This window comes from Vanessa tameamea, chromosome 12 (genome assembly GCF_037043105.1).
Source record: "Vanessa tameamea isolate UH-Manoa-2023 chromosome 12, ilVanTame1 primary haplotype, whole genome shotgun sequence".
Lineage (NCBI taxonomy): Eukaryota > Metazoa > Arthropoda > Insecta > Lepidoptera > Nymphalidae > Vanessa > Vanessa tameamea.
In genome coordinates, this window is record NC_087320.1 from 5963615 (window position 1) to 5989937 (window position 26323).

Sequence of the window (26323 nt, forward strand, 5' to 3'; positions counted from 1 at the left end):
GCACATAAGAAGTTCATAAAGACCATGCACTTTTAAAACAAGGTTCTCATTATAAAAATGCTGGTAGAAATCATTAACCCTTTTCTACCCTATTTGGCTTTGATGGTAACTCATTCTATCGTATCGTGTGACGTGCGTTAAGTAAAGAAACGTATAAAAGAGTTATTTATGCAAATGGTAATGTAATTTACGCGCACAATATTTTCATACAAACGCTCGTTTGATGTGAAAACGTAGTTTTATATTATTAATAATATATTTTCTTAGGTACATAAATGGCGAACGTGAAATATGTTTCATAAAATGGCCGGATGGCAGTTACCCTACTTCGCGGACAGACTACTGGTAAGACTTATTAATTATTTATTATTATAGACAATCTTTAGTCAAAGATCAACCTTAGAAGCTGTGGTAACGTACATGTTCTGTATATTTTATTTTATAATATATTTTATAGTGAAATGTATCACCTCATCGCCTTTTGAGGAGAAGGTTTGTCGATTATATCACGACGCCTCTCCAATGGGAGTCGGTGGGTACACACGTGGCAGGACTTTAGCCCATACAGGTTTCCTCACGATGTATGGGGCACAACACGAGCAAGATATTATTATCAAGCACGTGTGTACTCAGTGTTGCATAACTTCGTTTGAACCTGCAATTTGTTTATCTGAGCTTAAAATAAACTCATTGAAATAATAGTGTTATAAAAGGATAAATAAAAAAAAAAATTGATTGCAACTTGAAAATTACCAATATTATAATATTCCTTTACGAAGAACGTACAGTGCGTAAATTATATTGTGAGTGATTTTGTTGCAGTTACAACCTCGTGTTCTTGGCTGTAACTTATGTAGTTCCTATGTCTGTGATGGTGTGGGCTTACGTTAAAATGAGCGCAGCTCTTCAAGGAAGAACGATAGGGGAATGCACCCATCACCAGATGCAAGTGGTTAGATCAAAACGGAAGGTAAGTAAAATGTTCATCATTCTTAATATTTGTTTACATTTTACATGATAATTTTAATGCAATCAACTCTTGCCTTAATAAAAAATATGCTAAAATTATACAAACATATACACAAAAGAAAAAATAAAACGCCTAAATCTTATAAAATTATTCATCTATTCTACTTCATATCTGTGATGTCAGTGAATACTCACTGACGAAGGCCTTTTTACGTAAAATTATCGCCGTTCGTGAGACATCTTGTGAGCACAAGCATCACTCATGCTAATACGCCGATAAATAATTTAACGTGGTGGAGTGAATACGTCTATACTCTATTCCAAACATAAGGGGAGAAAACCCATATAAAACATTTGACAGGAAATTGACGCGATATCATTGGTCGAGAGCTTGATTAATCTATGATATTCACTATGGGTTTGCGAAAAAATTGCGTTTTGAACGTCAACGAAACTGTTATCAGAATTTCGGAAGTAAAATTAAAGTGTATATTAGGAAAGTGTAATAGTTTTGCATTATAAATGTAGATATATTAATCATAAACTCTTAGTACTGCACAATAGAACTGAGTTATTAGCAAATCTCGTGAAATACGTAAATCTAAGGTTTTTTATCTTCATTCCTACTTCCATTGGAATGGGCTCTATACTCTACGACGATATATTTATTTATAGGTACTCTATTGTTTTGGTATTGAATGTCATTTACATAATATTTGTGTCAGCGAACAGCGTCCACTAGAAATAAATGTTTCTACATAAATTATACCAAGTCCATCCATCTATGTAAATACTATAAAATATTCTATATTTTAATATTCATTTAATTGATACATAATATTATATCTAAAGGTTATCGATATGGTATTTTTATCTGTTATTTCCTGGGAAGATTCGCCAATTGTTTACCGATTGTGGTAATTTTCTCACTTGTTCTATACCGTACAGGCAAAACGCGGCAAACTTAATTCGCTAGAATGGGATTCGATCATTTGGAACTAAGAGCCGCGCGGTCCATTCAACTGCGTCAAACTAACGATGATGCTTGCCAGAAGTAGTTTCTTGTTTGTAAATGTGGATTTTTTGCCCGTGATTGTTTATTTAATTATATAAATGAGTTGTATGATATGTTTAGTGATGATATAAAAAACATGTAAACCTACAAATGGTTTCTAATTTTTTTTAAAGTATTCTGACCAGATAGAGTTGTATTATTTTTTATTGGCCAAATAATTTAATAAATTAAATTCAATTTTTGATCATAAATATCTATAGTTTGTTTCATATTCCGTTTTTAGCCTTTGCTTTGATTATAAAAAAAAGTCAGCAATTCTTTGGTAGCGCGCCTTTTTTTATTTCTTATTTTGACAAAGTTCCATCAAATTCTGATAGCACCCTTTTATACTAATCGTCGATAGATCGAAGCGATTGAATTATCAATATATATAAAAGTTAATGATTTACAGTGATATCTTAGAGCGAGTTACATTACAATATGTAGTAAAACACTACAAATCAACTTTATCAACTTTACTGTATACTGTATACATATTTCTTAATATCTTGGTCTATTGTAAAGCTAATTTTAAAGTTTAACATACGCACACCTAAAATCATACGTACGTGCTTGAAGGCTGCGGATACCTATATCCGGGTCGGGCTGTCCATTAGACACAGCTGGATACACATCATTGCCGATACACGCCCGATCGAAGCCCAAAAGATCACGAATATTAGAATTAAGAAAATAAACCTTTATACAAATAAATATTACCAATACAATAAGTGGTAAAGTTGGTGCATATTTGACCCAATTTAAATTAAAATATGGAGTGTTTATATTTTCGTATTATATGGATTGGTAGATTCAATTATTGATCTAATTTTTGGTAGCGAAGTCAGTTTTATTAGGTACATACTATATAACGGAGTAGAAAACCTTCATTTACACTCAGCGAAACGTCTTCAATATATATATATATTATACATTTTGATTGTAATTTTTTATACCCTATTCTGGTGTACTGTAAAATGGTCCACGTGATGGTAAACGGTCACCACTGCCCATAAACATTGGCGCCAGAAGAATATTTAATGATTCCTTACACTGCCAATGTGCCACCACGAGGGCCTGTTTTAACACTGGGTCACTCATCTTTTTTAACCAGAACACAACAATCCTAAATATTACTAATTGGTGGTAGAATATACGTTGAGTGGTGAATCTGTCTATATCGCCTTTGATTTCTAATATTCTTATTATTTTTTTTTTTTTAACAAGTTCAAATTTAGATTATTTATTTAATTTTCGTATTTTTATACTTATTTTGAGGCTTACTAGAAATACAAAGCGAAACGGAATAAGTGGGTGAAGTAGGGGATAATCGCACGAGCTTATCAAATCCATTACTATATTTGCCCGTATCGGAAAATGTAGTAAATGAATATAATTAGTCTGATTCTTTATTTCGCTTCAATATAAAGGATTTAAGTAGCAAAGGTTTTAAAATGACAATATGATTCAAAAAGCAAATGTCGGTGATAATATTATTAAATAGCGAATAGTTATTTGGATAAGCGAATCGTATGATGTACATTAACATTTAAAAATATTTATATTTTGTCCATTCCAATTTCGTGGCTAAAATTCATACAAAGCTACCTCATTATTTCGCTCCCAATTCATGTAAGATGATATTATTTCCTAAATTATTTCTTAGTGAGAAATTCGCAATGTAGACGCGAAAGGAGTGATTACGCTAAATTTCAAGTCAACCGGACCTGTAGTATAGGGGAGACGATAGCGGCGAGTCACTTTTCGACTTACGACGACTACGTACGACGAAGCATAATTGTATATTATTTTGGAGAATATCTGTGTACGATCGGCCAAAAAATGCTGGAAGTTTGCCCCGCGTGTGAGATGCAAAAGGCAAATCCTGGATCAAGAAATGGGACGAGACCTTTAACTGCGAGCAATCGTGTCGGCGATGTTTTGCAAAAATAAGGGTGAAGGGCCGTAGTCTCCTTCTTTTAGACCGTCAAAATGGTTAATCCCGCATCCTACATAACCCGGTTAAAATCCCTTAGGGGTCGGGTAACTATTTGAATGTTTCTACTGCAGGAAGTTGGTTGCTTACTTAACGTTGTTGAGTGTTTTATGGTAACATACCCTATATTTGCTAAATAGCATGTTTGTCACTTAAAAAGTTTTTGAAACGTTTTTTGTGAAATGATCATTTGTTATATTTTTCTATCAAATAATACATTTGAAGTGTTGCAAAAAATATGTAAAAAGAGAAACCAGGAATACTCTAATAGTTATTATACGACTACAGCGCGCGAATTGTACCAATTGGCTCGTAACTGTAGCTATTGATAAGCCCCGCAACCGGAGCGTTAGGCAGGCTATTATTATACTCATATTTTAGTCATATAATCACTGTATGCGACAAGCTGCGAATACCCTCAATATTATTTTACGTCAACTACACAAAAACATATATTTAATGCCAATACGTCATTTGAAACAAATGACTTAATATATTAAAATATTATTATTGTGATGACCATAATTTTACATTTAAAGTGTTTCCTTAGGTGGTGAGGATGTTCGTCCTGGTGGTGATGGTATTCGCGCTTTGCTGGCTGCCATACCACGCTTACTTCGTGCTAGTGTACCATCACCAATCATTAGCTTCGTCGCCGTTCGCTCAGCATGTTTACCTTGGTTTTTATTGGCTAGCCATGGCCAATTCAATGTTTAACCCGCTAATATACTACTGGATGAGTAACAAGTAAGTCTCATTGGGTAAATAATGATTATATTTAATTAAAATATAGAAATGTATATATGTTTAAAACGAAACGAGATTTTTAGCTCCAAGATTACAGATCCGAACCGTCTAATATTTTTTGAAAAATGAATAGAGTATTTTTGTCTGAAATCCCAAATGAATATACAAAAATAAGTAAATTACAATAATCGAACAGAATTAAAGTCAGTAACTTGTCAAATTTTCCTAATCGCGTATGCGAACATAGGTCTTCATGTAAAAGCTGTTTACCACTAAAGATTATCGTTTTACTTTTTATAAAAGTAATTATGTTTCATCAGAAAACAATATTATGTCCAAATAAGCGATATTAACGTAGAAAGAGCGATACAATTAATAAAGCATATTAAAAATAGAAAATGACCTAAAATTTAATAAAATTTGATAAAATTAAAAAAAATAACCTATTATCCTAAAATAGATTTTCGTAATATTAATTTTATAAAACATTTAACAAGCTGTTACAAAAATTTTACATTTCAAACATATTAATAATAAAGATTTTAGTATTTTATTATTATATATTTTTATTTATTATTATATATATATTACATTATTTGTATTTAGTAAATTCAATTAAACTGAAACATTTCAGCATAAAATATTTAACTAAAATTTGTTCAGATTCTTATTGAAATAATTAATTAACTTGTTTCTTATCTAGTTCATGTGATTCTATTCATTTCGATTCCGAGGTTTCGTATACCTTTCTCAAAAACATTTCTTTCCTGAATATTATTTTATTATGTCCTTTGTTAATTTTAATGAAAAGTCCACGAATGGAGATTCAACTTAAAGTTATGTGGAGATTATTTGTATAATTGATACAATTAAAAAAAAAGTTTATGTTTAAATTAAAGTGTCTTGTCAGAATATTAACTGCATGTATTTGTAAAGAGTGTTTTTTTATAGTTGAACAACTATAAATTTAAATAAAACGCAGAAAAATGCTTTTAATCATAATAAAAAATTATAATATAATTTCGGCTAGTTGGCACGTACCTGGCATAATCTGGAAGTTATATTTTTACAAACTCTTCGCAGTATATAAAGATTTGTTATTATATTAATACATATTTGATTTGATATCATTAGTATTTGATTGAAATAATATTTGCGTTTATGTCATCAAATAAACAATAACAGCTTTTAAATCTAACAACAATTATACAACAATATGAAATATTTTTAGAGAAATCAGAGAAAGTAATAATAATATCAATTAATAACTGTTTTTAATGAGTACAGATTAGTCAGACATATTTTTAGATGACACATGTATGTTGGTAATATTTGAGTCGACTACCATACTAATAAACTCTAAGATAAGGGCAATGTTATTATTTTTAATATATTAGTAAATATAATAATATGTTTGCTATTGAAATGGATGTTATGTAACTAATATACTTGATTTGTTATTGTTTTTTATATCTTTGATAGCCCAGTGGTTGGAACAAGTGGGTCTTAATCGAACATCGCGTGCTTAAAGTATATTTTTTTTAATTCTGTCAGTTAGGAAACTTCTCTTTAAAAAACTATATAGATAGAAGCAGGCTTGTGGATCATATCAGGGTTCTTACTAATACACTTCCTATTTAAAAAAGTAAAAGTCAACAAAGTCGTACATAGGAGTGTTGATAATTTGTTTATATTTATGTCACTAACTTATGTCACTTTAACATGACAGTTTAGATAGAAATATTTCTTAATGTTTGTGTTGTTCTAAGTTAATGATTACCGAGGAAACTAGTACTACTATATTTGTCTTCAAAATTTAATTAAGTTTGTTATCTCAACCAATTGATCGGTAATCAATTTCATTCGTATCTTTTCCATCCTTCGTGACATTGGCGAAATAATCTGTGCCCTGTCGGCACAATTAAAAGCCATTAAACTAAGAATTGAATTGAATATAAACATTAACACATATTGTATATAAGCGACAAGTAAAAGGTTTAAAGCTTATAAAGTTATAATATCAAGTTGCCAACTCCGCAAAGTCAGTGTACATATTTCAGAGTATTATATTCTAAAATAGGATTTCATTTCTGCATTTTCAAGGAAATTTTAATTAATAACGTATGTTATCATTTTATACAATAAAATAACACTTAGAATATTAAAAAATATCGTCAACAAAAGTAACTTAAAAAAATGTAATTCTCCGAAAGACGCATAGTGGTCCTTTTTATATTTTATAACGATTTCAACAAAAAAAACTTCTTTTTCAAATTATGAAATATATAATTATGAGCCGTAAAACAATATAAATCATCAAACGGAATGTGTTTATTCATCACACTTAAGTTATGATTAAATATTATATAATTTGAAATTAATAAATATGTAATTTTAATATTAATTAAATTTTATACAGATTCCGGCTATACTTCAAATTAGTGCTGTGTTGGTGCATTACCAAGAAAACAACGTCGCCTAGCAATCTGAAAAAGCAATTTGAAATGAACAAATCCTTTTCCGGTAATCATTTTTACATTTTGAATACGCAATGCCACAATCAGAATAAAATCAGATAGGATGCGAATTCTATATGATGGTAATTTTAAACTTTTCTAATATACTTTTTTTTTATCAATATCTTTAATTCGCAGTCTGTTGTTCGTGCCTTTGGTAATGGTGTTTTGTCCTATTCTTTGATTTAGTTTGGTTTAATGTGCATGCCCGTTTATAATGTTCAAACATAGTTTATGTAAATAGATTTATTATTCATGAATAGAGTATGTTATTATTGCAAAATTATTTTAGAATTATAATTTTACTGTCATCATTTTATGTACTTAATTTTTCCTTACAGCTTATTATTATAGTAGAGTTGAGTGGTAATAATTCCATTTTTTTAATTAATGCGTTCTTAGCGTTCTGTAGTTTTTTTAATATAGCTACAAATGGTTGAAACAAAGTTGTTTTCATTATATTTTATGTATTCAATAATAGTTACTGTTGTGTACACAGATCTATAGTAACATATTCATTAGCATTAGATTTATATTTTATATAAATATATATTATCTGTGTATTTTATGCATCTGTCATCTCGAGTGACACACATCGCAAAAGCGCGGGAAAGGAGGATATATAAAAATGGGCGCGCGGTGAAGACGGTGTGTGTGCACAGCGAGCTGATATTTAAATATAATATTTATTTTATTTAATTGGTAGATCGACTTTACATGTGAACATTACAGTTAATATTAAATAAATTTACGACTTTTGAGAATTGTTAAATCACAAGAAATAAAATTGTCATTAAAAATCTGTAGCGAATTAAAGCAATAACAAAATATAAGTTTAAAATAGTGTATATAAAAGGAAGAGACTGAGTGAAAGACAGGGATATGTCGCCTGGCAACGCTTGTTCCTTACAAGACAATATCTGCTTTTGTTATGTTACTTAATATCTTCAACGATTGTGATTTTAGTCGTTCATTTGTTGTGTATTTAATACTTGATATTTTTGTCGTTCGTAAATTGACTTAATGTCTAAGCCTACTACTTTTTTTTGAAAATGGATGTGGATGGATATAGAGGTAGGGGAAGACCCAAGAAACGATGGATGGATTGCGTGAAAGACGATATGGTTAGAAAGAATGTTACTAGTGAGATGACGTCCGACAGAGAAGTATGGAAGAAGAAGACATGCTGCGCCGACCCCAAGTAAAATTGGGATAAGGGCAGGAGGATGATGATGATGATGTCTAAGCCTACTACTATAAAAAGCTTCAATAAAGTCTAAGGACGGCAAACAATTAATTCGTCAATTGTTTTTGACGAATATCCAGTTGTGTGTTTACAAGTGACTTTAAAAGCCTACCACATAAAGACTATAATCCTTTTTTAGTACTAAAACTTGCGAAATAAAAACAATATATAGAAAAATATATTTAAAAGTTTTAAAAACTTATAAATATATTGTTTGATAACGTAGAACGTTGAAGAGTTTAGATATTTAGAAGTAAATCCCACTTTTCACTTTGAAAATAATAAAAGTTTTTAATGGTTTTTTGAAAAAAATATTGTATTTTTGAAGCAAGTTAATGTATATATATAATATACATTGTATGTAGGTACCGACTATATCGATTAATCTATATCTGTTCAACGTTTAACCACATTCATGAATAATTTAATGATGGAACAATGTCATTCAAATAATATTACTGTCTATGGAACGTATAACGTGTTTGGTTCTGGGACATAAATTTTATTATAAATATTTCTTGAAACTTATTTTCTATGAGGATTATAAAGGCAATTTTACACTTGTATAATATAAAGACAACAGCGATAGTTTAGTGTTAGATTCCAAGCCACTAATATTAGAATTGATGACTCACTTGATATTTTTGTGATACGGTAAAAACTAACTGCAAAAATAATATTACAAATAGTTATATTATATCCGAACAAAAATCAAAGAATGTCGATTATTAATATATATGTATATTTATATAGTTAGTCGGATCGGAAAATTTGCAACCTGATGGTACCTATCACATTCCAAAAATCTATTAATATATACCATTTATTGATTTTTTCCATTTACAGACATCGATGAATTACAGTTACGTTTAAGTTTTAATATAATCTTCTGAATAAAACATGAAAATTTTGGAGCCACCTATTACTGATCCTATAATTGTAGACACTTCAAAAGTATTACGCACATGATGTATTTAAAATCTTTAATACAGCGCTCATCAGACACACAGACAGAATTATGAGTAGTCTATGTAAATCCTACTGGGATTTACCGTAGTTCGAATTTTTACAGTAACATATACACGGTGTCTGTCTGTCTCTGGAACGGTTGGACCGATTTTGACAGGACTTTCACTGGCAGATAGCCGATGTAATAGTTGAAGTAACTTAGGCTATAACAATATTTTTTTGTTAAATTCAAACGCGCATGAAGTCGCTGGCACAGCTAGTAAATTTGATAACAATTGATTATCTAATTGTTTTATTTGAAAAAAAAAAAATAGTGTAGAGATGCATTAGGATCAAGTGAGCTAGTTATTCCATGGTAATAGATCACTTATTATTTATTATAAGTTATATTATTATTATCGACATCATTTTATTAACCACGATCTCGTGACCTTCCAATTTTTAAATGATATTATAAGTGGCCTATATCTAGCAGTGGATTATGATTGGCTGACGTTTAATTGATGATCGAAAAAGTTATCTAGTATCTACTGCTACTTTTTATTCACCATTCGTCAGTAGCTTAATAATTCCTCGCACGTATTTTTTGCATACATTAATCTAGAGCTCGTATAGAATGGCTTCACCTCAATGCAATCTGCACGATGTAAATGAAGTTTGCACACACAGTGGTTTCAAATATTTGCAGTCTGTGGTTTGTAAAATTTTGGAAGCGAAACTTTTTGAATGATTTCGGCTTTTAGTATACAATTTCAAGGTATAGTTTGAAATCAAGAAAGTTTTTTTTTTGAGGCAAAATGGTATTTCTTTTGTCAATTATAGTGAGTTACATGCGCTTTAAATTTAAATTATTTGATCCTTAGTCTAGTTCTCTAGAAACCGAATAATTTAATATACTTTACGGAGCTTCGTATATATTTTCAAGAATAGTGAGACAAAGAACGCCTGCACGAAATAATTATGCTGATGGTAAAATACACAGAATATGTCCACTTTGTTCACATAGGTACACACATTCACGAAAGTCTCTCTTCCGTTTCAGTACAGCTGAAGGACTTTCAAGGTCAACATTTTATTAATTATAAAAAAAAACTAAATGTGCCTAAATTGGATAATCTTATAAAGGCAGTCTTAAACAAAGAAACCAAACAAAAGCGTTGCGGTGTTTGCGGTAAAGATTTTTGAAGAGCACATTTAAAATGAAAATTATATTTTTCTGGAAGACAAAGGGTAGAATTTAATGTTAACAAATTAATTAACATAAGAATATGATAATTATTATAATGATTAATATCATTGTTTTTTTTTTCTCTCAACTGGTCATTGGTTTAAACGAGTTCCTATGGCGAATCGATTCTATTTTTTTAATTTACCTTTTTTATGCCTACATGTTTTATTAGAAATTTTATCGTCACGAATCTGGAAGTAAGGTAATGTGAATTGAGTTTCACTCACTTTGTGTATATTTCAAAAATGTTATTATTTTTTTTTCCTAAATTGACATTTCGTTTCAGTGAGCCAGCGACATCGCGACGCGTCATCGTTTAGCCGTGCATGACAATCACGAAGGCGGAGCAATTTGTCCCGCTCATCCCCAGCCAATGGTACTTATTAACATATTTCACGTACACATGCTTTTTATGCATTTTATTTTTCGATATATTGCAAGATGATCTTATATTTTTAAAATTGTTATAGCAATGTCTGTCTGAAACACGCCCTTTACTGGACCTTGGAATTAGAAGGCCTCCGTTTTTTAGTTGAACATCCTCACATTCTAATGCATCCCACCGTAAGCAACAACCCAATTTGGGCTAGAAGGGGAGCGTCCTGGAATTCGCTTAAATAAAATTAAAATGCTTATTAAATTTCTATTTTTGTCACTTTACATACTGATGTTAGTTTAAATTAAATGATTTATTTAGTCTCAAAGTAATTATAATTCAGCAATTTCAGTCATTATTAATAATTTTTTAAAATTGTTACGAATATCATTCAAGTAACGTAGCTACTAAATAATATAATATCTAATTTTATTTATTTTTTAAAACTATAAATTATAAGTATATTAATTATTGGAAACGAATAAATATTCGATACAAATAAATAATTATTACAAATATTTCTAAGCAAACCTATTTATTCTTTATTAAAAATATTATCGAAAATTTAATTTATAACAAGTACATTTTTTAACTAATGTTTATCTGAATTTAAATATTTATTTTGTATTTACATATATAATGTTCTAATTAAATAACATTTCTCGATAAGTTTATACAAGCTGGAAATCTTAGAAAATGTATATTATTTATTATCCGATATTCGATCAGCCAAAAATACCATTGAAATACAAATCTTTTGACCTCGTAAGTCGATATTGGGCACAATTATTGAGACTAGTAGCTCTATTACTGTTCGACAAGTAGTCTCCTAGTTATTGACAAAACATATATCTAATTCTTATAAAAATGTATTTTTTATAATTTAAGTAGACTAGTATATAAGTAGACTAGAAATATCGTTCATTTAGAAGCTTAAAACTGCTGAGCTAAAATTTCCATCTAAAAAACTCGGGACTCAAGTGTAGTGTAGAGACGGTGTCTGTGTAGACAGAAAAGTCTTATTCGTTTTAGTACTTCTACGGCCTGGTGACTTATTTAAAAGAAAATAATGTTATAGGTTCTGTACATTAAATAAAACGAAGAAAGAAAATACTACACTTCATACAACTTTTTCATTGTCATTTATCCTGATTTAACACGTCAGTGTTACGTTTATATTTTAATTTTATTTCAATTTAACTATCAAACTATACTTTGTGGCCCAAGAACAACTCAAAATAATATTTTATTTAATAGGCAAAAAATTAATATTGTTCATTGATTTTAGCGTAGGTACTAGTAGCTTTCGAATAGTTTATAAATATTAACGCCATGGCATCCGGCGTTTATTGCGTTATTTTCTTAGATTCTCAAATGCAAGTTTAACAACTGTAAATGTTTACCTGGTGGGCAAATAACTGCTTTTATATTAAAGAGGAGTTTTTAAGCTTACACCACCACGTTGCTCCAATACTGATTAATCAATATATATGTGGCAGATCCACATCCAACGCATGTTGGTTTCCGTCGATATTTATCTTCACCGACAGTTACGAGATGTAATTCATCACAGATTAAGCACGTTAAAATTAATTGGTTCTTGCATGAGAACTCGCAATCTACTGCTATGACTCACACACAGTTCTTACAAATGGGCAAACTTAGCCTAATCGTTTTATAATAGACGTAACCGTAGTGTAATGTATATTTATATAAATTAATTATTTCTTTAAGCTGAAATATTATATGAATATCTGTTTTTTCTATAATAGATCAATCGAATGGGACTTCGATCTTCACAAATGGTGTTGCAGTCAAAACGAACCCCCGGTGTGATTCGGACAGCGACAAACATTACCATGTTTGTGAAGATAAATTGTGAACTGGGTTTGGCTTATGGGGTGTGTATGAACTTTAATTTTGATAATTCATATCTAATATGTTGAAGTGTATTCATTAATTATGTCCCAATTGGTTTTATGTCATTCGCTTATCATACTGTGCTATGTTAAAACTATTTCTATATAGAAAAAGTTAAAATAATAGTCCAATTACAGTAATTAGTCATTGATCTTAAGCTAATGACTCTTTAGAGAGTAAGTCATTAAACTAATACGGCAGATCACTTAACCTTTTTGTAAATAAATTAACTTTAATCTTGACATTTGTATATACTTATTTTTATATCAAGGGTTAAACTCTTAAAATTTTGATTAATAATGTATCTTATGTAGGCCAGTTTTGAAAACTGATAGTTTAAGAAATTTTAATATAAAAATAAAATAAATAATTTGTTAAATATATTATTCTCCTAATTGAATATAATATCATAACAAGGCTTGACTAAAATAAAATATATTTAAAACAATAATTTAGATACGTTTATTCAAACAGAAAACCCAATTTATTTTATACATTCGATTTATTTAATCTGTAACAAATAGTACAATGTGTGTGAGTAAATAGAAATAAATAATTGTCAATATTTTTTTAATAAATAGACAACAAGTCACGTTTGTATTACATTTACATGTTTCAATATAAAATATATGTAGATATTTTAGATATAAATGCTTTTTTCTGTATGTATTAAAACTTTTTCTGAAATAAATAATTGTTAAAGTTTCAATAAATCTGTTTAATTTCTTCTTATCCTTAGAATCTTAAAGTACCATGGATGTAGGTTAGTACAATATTTATAATCGATTTCGAATATGGAGCGACGCCGCGTGTCCGGCTGAAGCCAGCCAAGCTTAACCTTTTTTGTGCCTTTGCAGAGGAGCTGGAGTGGTTTGCTTTATTCTAATTCGGACCATGCGACACATTTTTTCATAACATAAGTAAACTTATATAAATACGTTTATTTTATACGTAAATGGACTGTTTTAGTATTTTTAAGAACGTTACTAAAATCATATTGCGCGACTCACGACGGTTAACATCAGAGTGTTATGATCGAAAATATTTTTTCTCCTCATTTCGGAAACTATTTTCATTTTTATACTCTTATTAGTTCACGGAGTTTACATTAGATTCGAGCTTACATTCTGCTGTAATGATAATTTAATGGATAGAAGTTTTGTACTTTTCAATAAAAAAAATTTAATGTTATAGAAATTGAAAAAAAACATCGAAGTAGTACAAAAACTTTTCCCGTCAGTCAAATGTAAAACCTGAAAAATCTGCAACTAATTGACTAAAATTCACGTCATTTTTATGAGATCTATTGCGAATGGCTATTATTCGTTAAATTATAATTACCTAATGAAAAACCAAAAGGTTGAAAAAATGTTAAACATACTTTAACTTGGAAATAATTTAATTCGTTATAAATTGAATGACACAAAATAATTGAATTATTTGAAACACACAAGTCCTTTGGAGCACATATTGCTATCACCGAGTTTCCGAAACATACTGTCAGAACTTTAAAGCGAGACCGTACAGATACTTTGTACAGGCTTACCGGAATTAATAGCAACACCTGCGTTTCCGCAATTTAAAACCAATTTTGGTAATTTCAAATCACTACTAGAAAATCGCAGCTGAAATACTCGACAAACCATAACAAACCACAAATAACTCAAAACATCGACAATAAATCAAGAGGCTTAGAAATTAAATAAATATATAATAATATATATAATATAGATTATTCGACTGCTTTGTTTTAAATAAAATGCGTAGTAAGTTGATGCTAATTGTGCTTAAATATATATATAATCTGCAGGACAAGTTTCATAACAATTTTTTTTTTGTTTTTAAGACATTTTTGTGGAACAAAAATCAAAAAGAAATTGAAATAATATCTTTTTCTGTCTCGAATTTTTATCGAAATTTGGATCGATAATTCTTGTTTTAATATTGACAAATAACCATTGTTTATTCGTTTTTATAAATCAGAAGAAAAAAATAGATTTTAATTGATACTTTTTTTTTTTTAAATGTTGATGTTGCATTTTTGACTTATTTTGAAAAAATCTAAAAAACGTGATAACTCAAAAATGGTTCACTTTTGCATCATGCATATGGGGGTTAAAATTATCGCAAATAATCACCTCTATCACCTCCTAACGGAAATACGTCGAATTACCAATAACCCTGTATATATTTGGCTCATTATGCTAAATTGTCAACCTCGTTATTAAGATCTATGTCGTTTTGATAAAAATCTTAAAATCAGATAGTTCTAATTTTAAACGTAATAACAAAGATAAATACATTTCAACATGGTTATTAAATATATTACATCGTATTTATTAAATATATTATTCTAGAACGAAAGCTGAGTGACGTAGTCAAGAAAGTGGCATCCATCTTGGGTTGTCAAGGTGTTAAAAAATTTGAACTGTCAGTTGCATTCTTGACAAATTTCATAATATTTATTTGATATATGAATTTCATTAAATTACATATTAAGGTTAAAAGTCTGCTCACATTCAAAATTCATATATTGTTTAAATATTTTTTAAATCTGCAAGCGTAGGACGCGCTTAATTTTGATACAAACTTTGCTCACAGACAATGGACTACAGCCAACCACAAAAATCTAAGAGAGAAGGACGTATTTACGCCGGAATACAGTGAAAAAATATTTCTTTTTGGTAAAATAACTGTTGAGTGGGTGGTATCCACCAAGACGTACCTGTACAAAGCTCTACTATTTTCGAGTGTTAGGGCTTAGAAATTTAATGTTGTATTAATAAAAACAGTTGCGCTTTAAACGGAACATTTATTAGTTTGTCCGTAAATGTAAAATGGAACAATTATGTATACGATGACAAGTACGCGTGACAACGAAATTAAATAAAAAGTTTTCCGAAGTCGTTTTCGTCTCAAGGTCAGGAAAACCTTTAGAGAGGAATTTTCCTCTTTAAAGTGCTTACTACTACTACTACTAAGTGATTTTCCGTCGAAATATATGATATATGGAAGTCCAAGCTTTACAAAACCTCCAAGTTTTGAAGACCTCAGAGATCGTTTATATATTATTGTATTATATAATATCTATGTGTGTAAGAAATGTTATACGTTTGTAAGTATGTTCGTGAGTGTATTATTTCGTCTTCAAATAATCGTATACAAGTTTTATAAGCCCGACTGAAAGCTGAAACGAATTAATCATTCATTTAATTATTTAATTAAAATATCTCAACTATCTTACATCGAAGGTTCCAATGCAGACCCTTTTCAGTAGTTAGGAGTTTATCAAGATTCTCCTGTAAATTCAGGTTAAAGGTTTACCACTATATTTATCAGAGTGGCATTTACTATAATATGGTATGTCGGTATAGTATAAACGTGATTTGTTTTTGTCTTTCATATCTTGAGAATAAATATGATTTATTACCTAACATTTAATTTAATTAATTAAGCTTTCATGAAATTCGCCGAGATTACAATCCGATCGAGTACAAAATGTTGTGATCAATATTTGTAATAGTATCAAGCAAACTACATGCATTTGATGAAATTATGGTAATACGAACTAAAATACCGCGCTGGAATCGACTCTATGGATTAGGTTTAGTAAACAAAACGTACAACGGTTTACCAAAGATTTACCAGCTGCCATTAAGTCTACCTGTCTACGTTCTCGAAATAATATAGGGAAACAGTAAAATATTGCCTTTCTCGAGTAAAACATAATATTAATTGAAGTTAATCCTATAAAAATACTGTTTTTATTTTGTATAAGATTACCAGGGTAAAGTTTAATGCAGATATAATATTTTCGTACATACCTAAATATCATAATAGAATCGTAATATGCGACCTCTACGCACTTAACCAGCTTATCCAGAGTTAATATATTTTGCAGCACGTCCGATACATTTCTGCACATTATATCCCTTAAACATTTTATAACATATCTCTTAAGACTATTTGTTCAAACAATAATCTTCCAACGATTTAAGATTTTGATTAATAAAACTGGGATTTTTTGTAGTAATTATGATCATAAATACCCAAAACGATTGTTTAGTTTGTTCACAAAATTGCGACGAATATATTATAAATATGAATACGTAATCTTGAATGATTGAATATAATCTTGAATAGTTTTGTCGATTCCTTTATTAATAATAATAAATTGATTAATAATGTAAAGATTTAACAGCTACAAATGGAAGTTCGGTGTTGCTTTTGACATACATGATTGTCATAAAATACGAAGAGTTCAATCGAATTCGTGATCGTTAACGCAGCAGCCAGTCGTATTTACTGGCAACTGCATTAACCAGTCGTTTGTAGTCAATCCTCGAGTAAAACGATGCACTAACCTCGTTATTTCATGTTTAGTGGCTATCAACTCTTTATTTATAAGAATCATTATATAAAATAGAAATATTATATTTACTAGTTTTGCTCCGCCTTCATTATGTATGAAGTGGTAATACTTTTTTAAATTTAAACTAATGACACAAATTTATTAAATTCCGAGTTCAAGTAGCAAGACCAGATATTATTATTGCTCTTAAAGAACTACATCTGCTAATAGTTTCATAATTATTAATCTTAATATAATTCGTTTATATAAATACTATATATTTTTAAATCTAGTCAGTTTTGTTAATTCTATTTTATGAAGTATTGTGCAGAAATAGTGGTGCTGCGGCTAGGAGAAAATTAATGCTCAAGATGATTTATGTTATCTTATGAAATAAATATTCTATTGCGAAAATCCTTAAAAAGAATCAAATAAAATAAGCATGTAAACAATTTTCTTCGATTTTTGTTTGAATTAAATGAGTGAAAAGCGGTTTCACTCTATGACCATCTTTATCGACCATTTTATACAAAATTTGATATTTACAATCGTAATATAACATTATTTTGCCTATTACATATTATTAAGGAGAAATAGAAGGTGCTTTATCTATATTCCTACGAGAGAGAGAATTACTGAATGAACTCAAGATTCAATCGAGAGCTGTCTTAAATACTAAACAAAGGTACATTTAAACAGACTTAATCTTAGAATGCTATGTGCAGTAATATTTAAGGTCAAATTCTGACTTTACTTTAATATTTTATAAATCTTAAATTATTATTATTTATATCAATTAAATTAATATAAATAAAAAAAGAATTACTCATATTAGTAATTCTTTTTAAAGTTTGATCATAATTAAATGATTATTTGACAAACGCAATAATATATTTTTATCAACCAGAAGCGAGGTAACACACAAAAAATTATCACAAACCAATACTGCAAACTTCAATAATAAAATAACATCCAGTAAAATCAAAATGGCTTACGTGACCTTAATCATGACTAACACTCCTTGTCACCATCGTCCGTACATTACCACCGATGACAAGCAAATGTCAAGTTACTTCTGAGTTAGTTTTCGTCGGGTGGTTAATGACGCTGCATGAAAACTCCTTACTATATAACGATTGCAGAAATATATGAGTAATACAAATATGTAATCATAATAAAAAAAAAAAAATGTGTTGGTATACACTAATAACACTGGTAATAACACTGGTCTATCACAGAGTTCCATTAAAAGGGGTTTTGACGACGTGCAATATGTTACGAGAAATCGAATTTTGAAAGTCATGTTCTTGCACGGAATTAGCGCGTTTTCACATTATCCGATCCGATGTCGGTTTCGGATGAAGATAGCTGACAGCTGAAAGCCAACACCATGTGCTATTTTCACATATTTCCGACAGAATCGTTGCGATTCGGGCGGGTCATCATAGCAGACTATAATAGAAAACTTTATTTACTGTGTCTATTATATTATTTGATACGCAAAAATCTGTACAAAAAAGGTATTGGATACATCCCATTGTGGAAGCTAGATATTCAGAGGGAGCATTTTATACTCTTTTTGCAAGCTACAAAATGCACCTAAAATAATAATGCAAAATGGTCGCCACGCATAGGGCTTTACACACAGTGACAATTTAAATGCAGGTATATCACACTTACAAACAGTATCGTTCGACAGCTCACGGGCATCCGATGGTGCTGCCAACACATCGGTGTCGGCTCCGATATCCGATATTGGATCGGATAATTTGAAAACGCTCTTACTTATATAGTATGCGGATACCGAGTTTCGTCATAAAGTTTAGTACATTAATTTAATATTTTTTAAATATTGATCGTAATTTTCTCCTACCGATTATTCTATATTTACCGATTATTATATCTATAAATTATAGTCTATTCCAACAAGAGCAGGAATAAACTTTGACATTGAATTGACCCGATATCGTTGGTCGAGGTCTTGAATAATCTGCGGCGTTGTTAGGGTTTTGGGAAAATATGGCGTTTTAAATGACGACGTTGTCGGAATTTTGGAATTAAAATCAAAGTTATTATGAGTAGTGAAATAAAATACTGTTGTATTATATGTAATGATATATTGATAAAGATCTGTTTCTATTGCATAATATAGCAGAGCTGAACAAATTGTTATTTAGAAATATATTAATGTAAAGTTTGTCTATCCTCCTCCTTTTTCGATTGTCATTGCGTATAGTGTTTGCCTAGCAACTACCATTTCCGTTCTGCGGTAATGCTTCGTTCCTTAAATATTACAACATATTGGTGTATTTGTTTTTTATTATTATTTTTGTTGAATTTATAACATTCATACCTCAAAAACACAATGGAGGACATATTTACAATAGTCAGAATACATTCGTAACATTACACGCGCGCTTTTGTGTGTATGTGAGAGTGTGTGTGTCATAGGACAAAGTGGAGATATAAGATCCATGAGGAAAACGACACTATATAAATATACTCGGCCGTGCGAGAAAATGACTTTCAAAATTCGATTTCTCATAATATATTGCGAGTCGTCAAAAAACCTTTTAAGGGAATACCTGTGTTAAAACTCTTGACGAAATTCGGTTTCCACTATTCAGAACTTCATTCAAATATTGTGTCTAAATGAACTGTATCATCTTAATCATTAATCTTGAACGTTACAGCGTTACTTAATGACATTCTAATACATAGACCAAAAATTTTAAACATTGTACTTTTGTCCTCTCATATTTGTCATTCTTAAACTTTATTCAAAGTTCATGTCCAGCTAAATAGCAAAATATAATACAAACTATTGACCGCATCGCTTCACAACTAATCGCAAATAAATCCCCTTACCGGTGGACCAAACTTTGCATGTCGTCGCTGAGTTAAGTTACTAACAAGATTCGTTTCCAGTATAGCCCGATTTAAATTCTGTGGACGAGTTAAACCGAGACTTTAAGATAAAATTTTAAAACGTTTGCAAAGATAAGTAGATATCACAGCTGTAATTAATTTTATAAAATTGTATGTTAATGTATGAGTAATGGTCGCGCTTACAAGATGTCTTAGTACACGTGATGACTAATGTAAGAATAAAATGTAAACGAATGTAATAGTAAAATAAATAGAAGTTAGATAAAACCTTTATTAAAAGGTGTTCGTCTTATTGCCTCCACTGGTGATAGGAGAGCCGGTTCGTTTTCTGCCCAGAGAATCGGAATTGCGATTCAACACAGAAATGCTGCTAGAATTCTTGCCACCATTCCACGCGTTCACGATTTGTAAATTAACTATTTTTATATTGTTACATGAAAAGGGCTTGATGTAAATAGTTCTGATATAATTATGTACGTCAGAATATATATATACTAATAAAAAGGGGCCTAAAGTGTCGCAACGCCGTTTTTCGGTCAATGTGTGGAAGGCGATATTTAACGACAATTTAATCGGACCACATTTTCGACCGGACAATCTGAATGCTACAGCTTACAAAGATTTTTTAATAAATTGTATGCTTGGCTTCCTCGAAGTCGTGCCTTTGGCTACAAGGCACAATATACCAGCAAGACGGATGTCCTGCACATTTTGGTATCAATGTTAGACGATGGCGCAATAGCCATTTTCCTAATCATTGGATAGGGCGAGGTGAATCCATTTCGTGGCGTCCGGATTAAACGCCGGTTAATTTCTATGTCTGGGGTCACATGACGTCCCTAGTTTACGACGTCTCGCCTGTGTCCTCCGCGGAAGAACTCAAAATAAGAATTACAAACGCATCAAATAGAATGCGTAATAATTTTATTAGTTCGGTAGTTAATTCACAACATAGGAAAATTACTGACTTTATTATATTATATTTAGTCATTAGAGCGAGAAATTGGAACTTACTTGTAACGTATCTTAATTGTAATTTAGCTACTGAACTACTGTTATTAAATTTTAAAAGATGTTACATTGATATAGAAATAAGTTGTCCGTAATTAGGTATTACATTCGTCTAATAATAATTATAATTAATATAATGATGTATACGACTTAAGTGTTAATTAAATTTATAAACTAAACATTTTCTTTAATCATAAAAATCTAATACAGTTATTTAATAGGCAATATAATAAAACGAGCTGTTTATCAGATGAGAATGTGTCCGTGAATTACTTGTGGATATAAAAAGTCACAGATTTATTGATATCGTTACAAACCTATTTGTAACGATATCAGGCAAACTCAGGAAATAAATGTCTCCATAAATAAAGCAAAACTTGAACGGAGAATAATACATGTAATTTTTGTCCATGTATTTTTTATTTCTATTTTATTTATTTTAGTGTGCTTGCTTGTTTTTATTACCAGACAGACAATAAATATACTTAAAAGTTTATGATTCAATACAAATATATTTTCAAATAGTAGACTATAAAAAGCGAACGTATTTAAATAATACTTAGATATGAGTGTTTTTTGTTGTATACTTATAATAAATACGTATAAAAATATAGATTTAATAAAAACAGCAACCATCACTAATCAAATACTTATTTTTTTTATATACCATATAAACGATCCGAATTTAACCATTCTTAATATTTATATATTTTAGTTTAAATATTTTTAGTAGAAAACAAAACGTTGTTTCCTGTTGATGGATATAGTTAATAACTCATGTTGTTAATTTAAGTTGCTGCAAACGTTTGATTCATCTGTTGGAGAATACGAATGTTTTAAATGGTTCTCATTATAACTTTGTAACTTTAGTGCATGTTCAGTTATTTTATGCAAATATAAATTTTGTTAGCCATATTAAGCCATATATCAAACGTTTTACACCTTTACCATAAATGTCTACTAAATCTGAAACTGCAAGTTTTCCTTTGACACTAGTTTAGGTATCTATACGTGTACTAGTATATGGATACCCTTAAATAAGTTATTTCCTTAAAATATCTACTATAACATCACAAGAGCAATTTAGTTTGTTAGAAACGTGTTATGGGCGATTATGTTGATTATTTTCTGTTCTTTGTGTCGTGTCTATCCATTTTTGTTTCAACTTATATTTTAATTTAGTTTCATTCAATTTAATGAGAATATCATTAAAATTAAAAAACTGAAAAAACAAATGTTTATAGATTACAAAACATCATTGTAATGGAATGGTAAAATTACGTTTTCCAATTTGTTTAATAATCTGATTTTATAAAAATCCGCGCGCGATCAGTACGGAATACGTCTTTTAAATTGAACTGAGACGCCCAGTCCATCCAGTAGTGTAAGCGTCGACGAACTCGCGTCAGTGCTCGCGTCTGTTAATGTGAATCAGATCTGCATGCGAGTTACCTGACGGCAAGTGTTCACCAGTGCACCCTACCCGTCATTACTTACGCAGCCGAGACGTGGACATTCACCGTGAGGCTGGTCCACCAATTTAAAGTCGCTCAGCGGGCTATGGAGGGAGCTTTGCTTGGCGTACTTCTGAAGGATAAAATCCGGAATGAGATGATCCGACAGAAAACGAAAGTGGTCGACATAGCTCAGAGGATTAGCCAGCTCAAGTGGCAGTGGACCGGTCACATCTGTAGAAGAACTGATAGCCGTTGGGGCAAGATGTACGGAACGCTACGGTGGAGCGATGATGTACGGAAGGTGGCCGGTAGAACATGGATGAGAAGGTCCGAAGATCGGGCTCAGTGGCGCGCCTTGGGGGACGCCTACGTCCAGCAGTGGAATAATACAGGCTGATCATGATGATGATGATGAAGTGGTTATAACCGCCCATTGACTTTGGGATATTAAGAAATATTAACCTCCCCTTAAATAGACAACGCGCCATCAACCTTGATAACTAAGATGGTATGTCCCTTGTGCTCACTCACACACCGGATTACAACGATACAAAGTAATGAAACGTGGCGGTAGAATATTTGATAAGTGGGTGGTACCTATCCACTTGGTAGCCCACTTTGGGTTTGCACAAAACCCTACCACCAAGTCAAAAAAAAGTCAAGAGCTCTATCAGCACGTATGCGTTGATGTTATTTGAAATACATTATTTTTACGACTTAAATTCGTTATGATTTAAGTGACTTCAAGCAAGATAAAAGTTTAAAGATCCTCGAAGCTTAACTATGTAATTAAATTTAACTTTTCCGTTGAAACAACAAAAGCGCTTCCCATCCCTAAGAAGATGTTTTGCTATTATTATGAACTAGCTATTACCCGGGGTTTCGCTCGCGTAGAATATGAATATATTTACAAATTAATTTAAAATATTACGTAAATTTAAGACCTCTTTGTATACCACATTGGTGCGTATTTGAGCCCTTAGGGTAGAATATCCAGAAACGCTTAAATGCGAATCAACTCATTTTTAATCGGTAGCCCAAAAATAAAATTTCGAGCTTCTAACTTCAAAATGACGGTCTTCCAGACTAACCTGTATACGAAATGTCAACACATATTTTTCTCTTTAGACATAAAATATCAAGAAACGCTTAAATACGTATCTACTCATTTTTGATCAGTATCCCAAAAATAAAGTTTCATGTTTCTGTCTTAAAAATGACGGATTTCTATACAAACTTTGAACTCTTATTTCACCCTCGTAGGGGTAGAATATGCAGAAACACTTAAATAAGTATCTACTCCTTTTTAATCAGTATCCCAAAAAGAAAGTTTCATTTTTCTATCTTAAAAATGATCGACTTCTATACAAATTTTTACCCTTATCTCACTCCCGTAGGGGTAAAATATGCAGAAACAAATAAGTATCTACTCATTTTTAATCAGTATCCCAAAAATAAAGTTTCATATTTCTAACTTAAAAAATTACGGACTTCCATACAAACGTTCAACCCCTATTTCATTGTAGAATTTCCAAAAATCGCTTCTTAGTGGGTGTCATGATATGTTAGTTTATAAGTATACAGACTAATATATAAGTTTTATGCTTCTAGTCCTGAAAATGAGAATACTTTCAACAACTTACAACCTTTCATCCCCCTTTTCGACCCCTTACAGCACTTTTTCTCTCTCTCTCTCTCTCTTTCCAAGGCTCTAGACTATTTGTGTACCAAATTTCATTTAAATCGGTCCAGTAGTTTTGACGTGGAAGTGAGACAGACAGAGTTACTTTCGCATTTATAATATTAGTATGGATTAGTTAAAAATACACAGTTATATTTTTAGAGTAAAAAAATAAAATTGTGAAACTTAACCACAAATTAAAAAGGGTAAATAGTAAATATTAAAAATCGTACAAATCTAGTTGAAATTATTGTAACGACTAATTTGAAAAGAATCGGTGGGTTCTTTGTTTTATATGGTCGAGTACCTACATAAACTGAAGTATTGCTACATGTACTTTTATAATATATTTTTTGTTATTGCCAATTTAACTTAATATATACAGAGTGTCCAACTTTTTCTTTAGAACTGTTTGATAGGAACAACTTAATTGAACATAACCGATTAACATATTACATTCCAATAAAGATTTCAGGTGAGTTATTGAATAAACATAATAATATATTGCGAGGTTAGCTAATTTGTATAAAATATTATTGTATATAATGTCATCTGATATTTGATAATGATGTTAGTTTATTACATATAATATTTGACTATATAAATATAAAACAACATAAATAAGATCATTTACACGACAATTTTGATTGATATTTTATACTAAAAACAAATGTAAAATGAGACTAAAGTTTATCTACAATTTATGCGATAGTTTTGGTTCTATATAACGCGGACATCTTAACATGATTTACGATTTTGCTTACTTGCCAAGAATTCTGCGTTTACATTTGCACTAACTTTTCATAATATTTTTATTTTACTTTGAATCCTTATAAAATTTATTTAAATTTGTCACAAAGTATAAACTGTAAACTTATTCTCACATTTCCAGTTTTCTTTACGATATATTTGCTCGATCTTCCAAAGTAAGTAGTCATCACCACCCTTAGACATTGGCTCTGTAAGAAATAATGACTATTCCCTACATCACACCAATACGCCACCGACTCAGGCAGTTAAATATTATGTTACTTGTGCAGTTACTAGCAGACGGGTTCGCATAAAGTTAAAGTCAATTACTTAAAAAATTGTATTGTCTGCATTATTGATTTCGATATTTTATGTTTTATTCGATTTCGCTACCATTAATATATTTTTAGTTGTCGTTTATCAATGAAAAGGGATGCTCAATTGTATTACGGATCATTCCATTGTAAACTATCGTAGTATAAGGGTCAACTGGAAGAGATGATTGACATAATTCTATTTTATATTTATCATGGATCCAGAAGCTCTTATATTATACTCTTTGTTGTCACATAGTAACATAACTTGAGCGCTTTTTCCAAATGTCGCTTGTCAATTTCTGTCATTTTTAAGCGTGAACGCGTACCCAAGCTTAAAAATTTGTGCGACTAATTTGAATTTAATTGGCTTTTTATCTTTCTGTCGCTTTGATTCATCAAAATAATTATTTCAACATTTGTGGCCTTTTTAATTTTAGTGTGACGTATTACACCGATTTCAAATATGACAGTGATTTATTATACAGAATTATTTACATATAAATTAGACATATCATTTGTACACGTCTCTGTATATTATCGGCTATGATTGAAAACTTCGATAATAACAGCGTGTAAATAACCTCAATGAAAAGGATTTAGAGCTGTATATCAAACGATTTCACAAATCACATTAATCAATAAAATATATTAATTTTGTTCATATGTTCTGAGTTTACATAAATAACAGAAACGAGGCAGTTGTATTCGATGACTTTTAGAGTTTTAAAATGTAAAGTTCATAGGACAGTTCAGAAAAGATATAAAATAATAGACATGAAACTTCAAATGTAGTATGAATACCTGAAAAAAAAATCTACTGCGACTTAGCTTATTTTTTAGCAGCGT

General features: G+C 30.4%; 1 protein-coding gene across 1 annotated transcript in view; it reads left to right on the forward strand.

Annotated features, from left to right (window-relative positions):
* Positions 1-13607, forward strand: part of LOC113392983 (tachykinin-like peptides receptor 86C) — a 41736-nt gene extending 28129 nt beyond the window's left edge. Inside the window, exons 5-10 of the mRNA XM_026629640.2 lie at positions 268-345; positions 823-970; positions 4570-4766; positions 7186-7289; positions 11012-11101; positions 12874-13607. Of these exons, the coding sequence (XP_026485425.2) occupies positions 268-345; positions 823-970; positions 4570-4766; positions 7186-7289; positions 11012-11055 (571 nt within the window). The 3' untranslated portion in view covers positions 11056-11101; positions 12874-13607. The remainder of the gene's footprint in view (positions 1-267; positions 346-822; positions 971-4569; positions 4767-7185; positions 7290-11011; positions 11102-12873) is intronic.
* The last annotated feature ends 12716 nt before the right edge of the window (positions 13608-26323 follow it).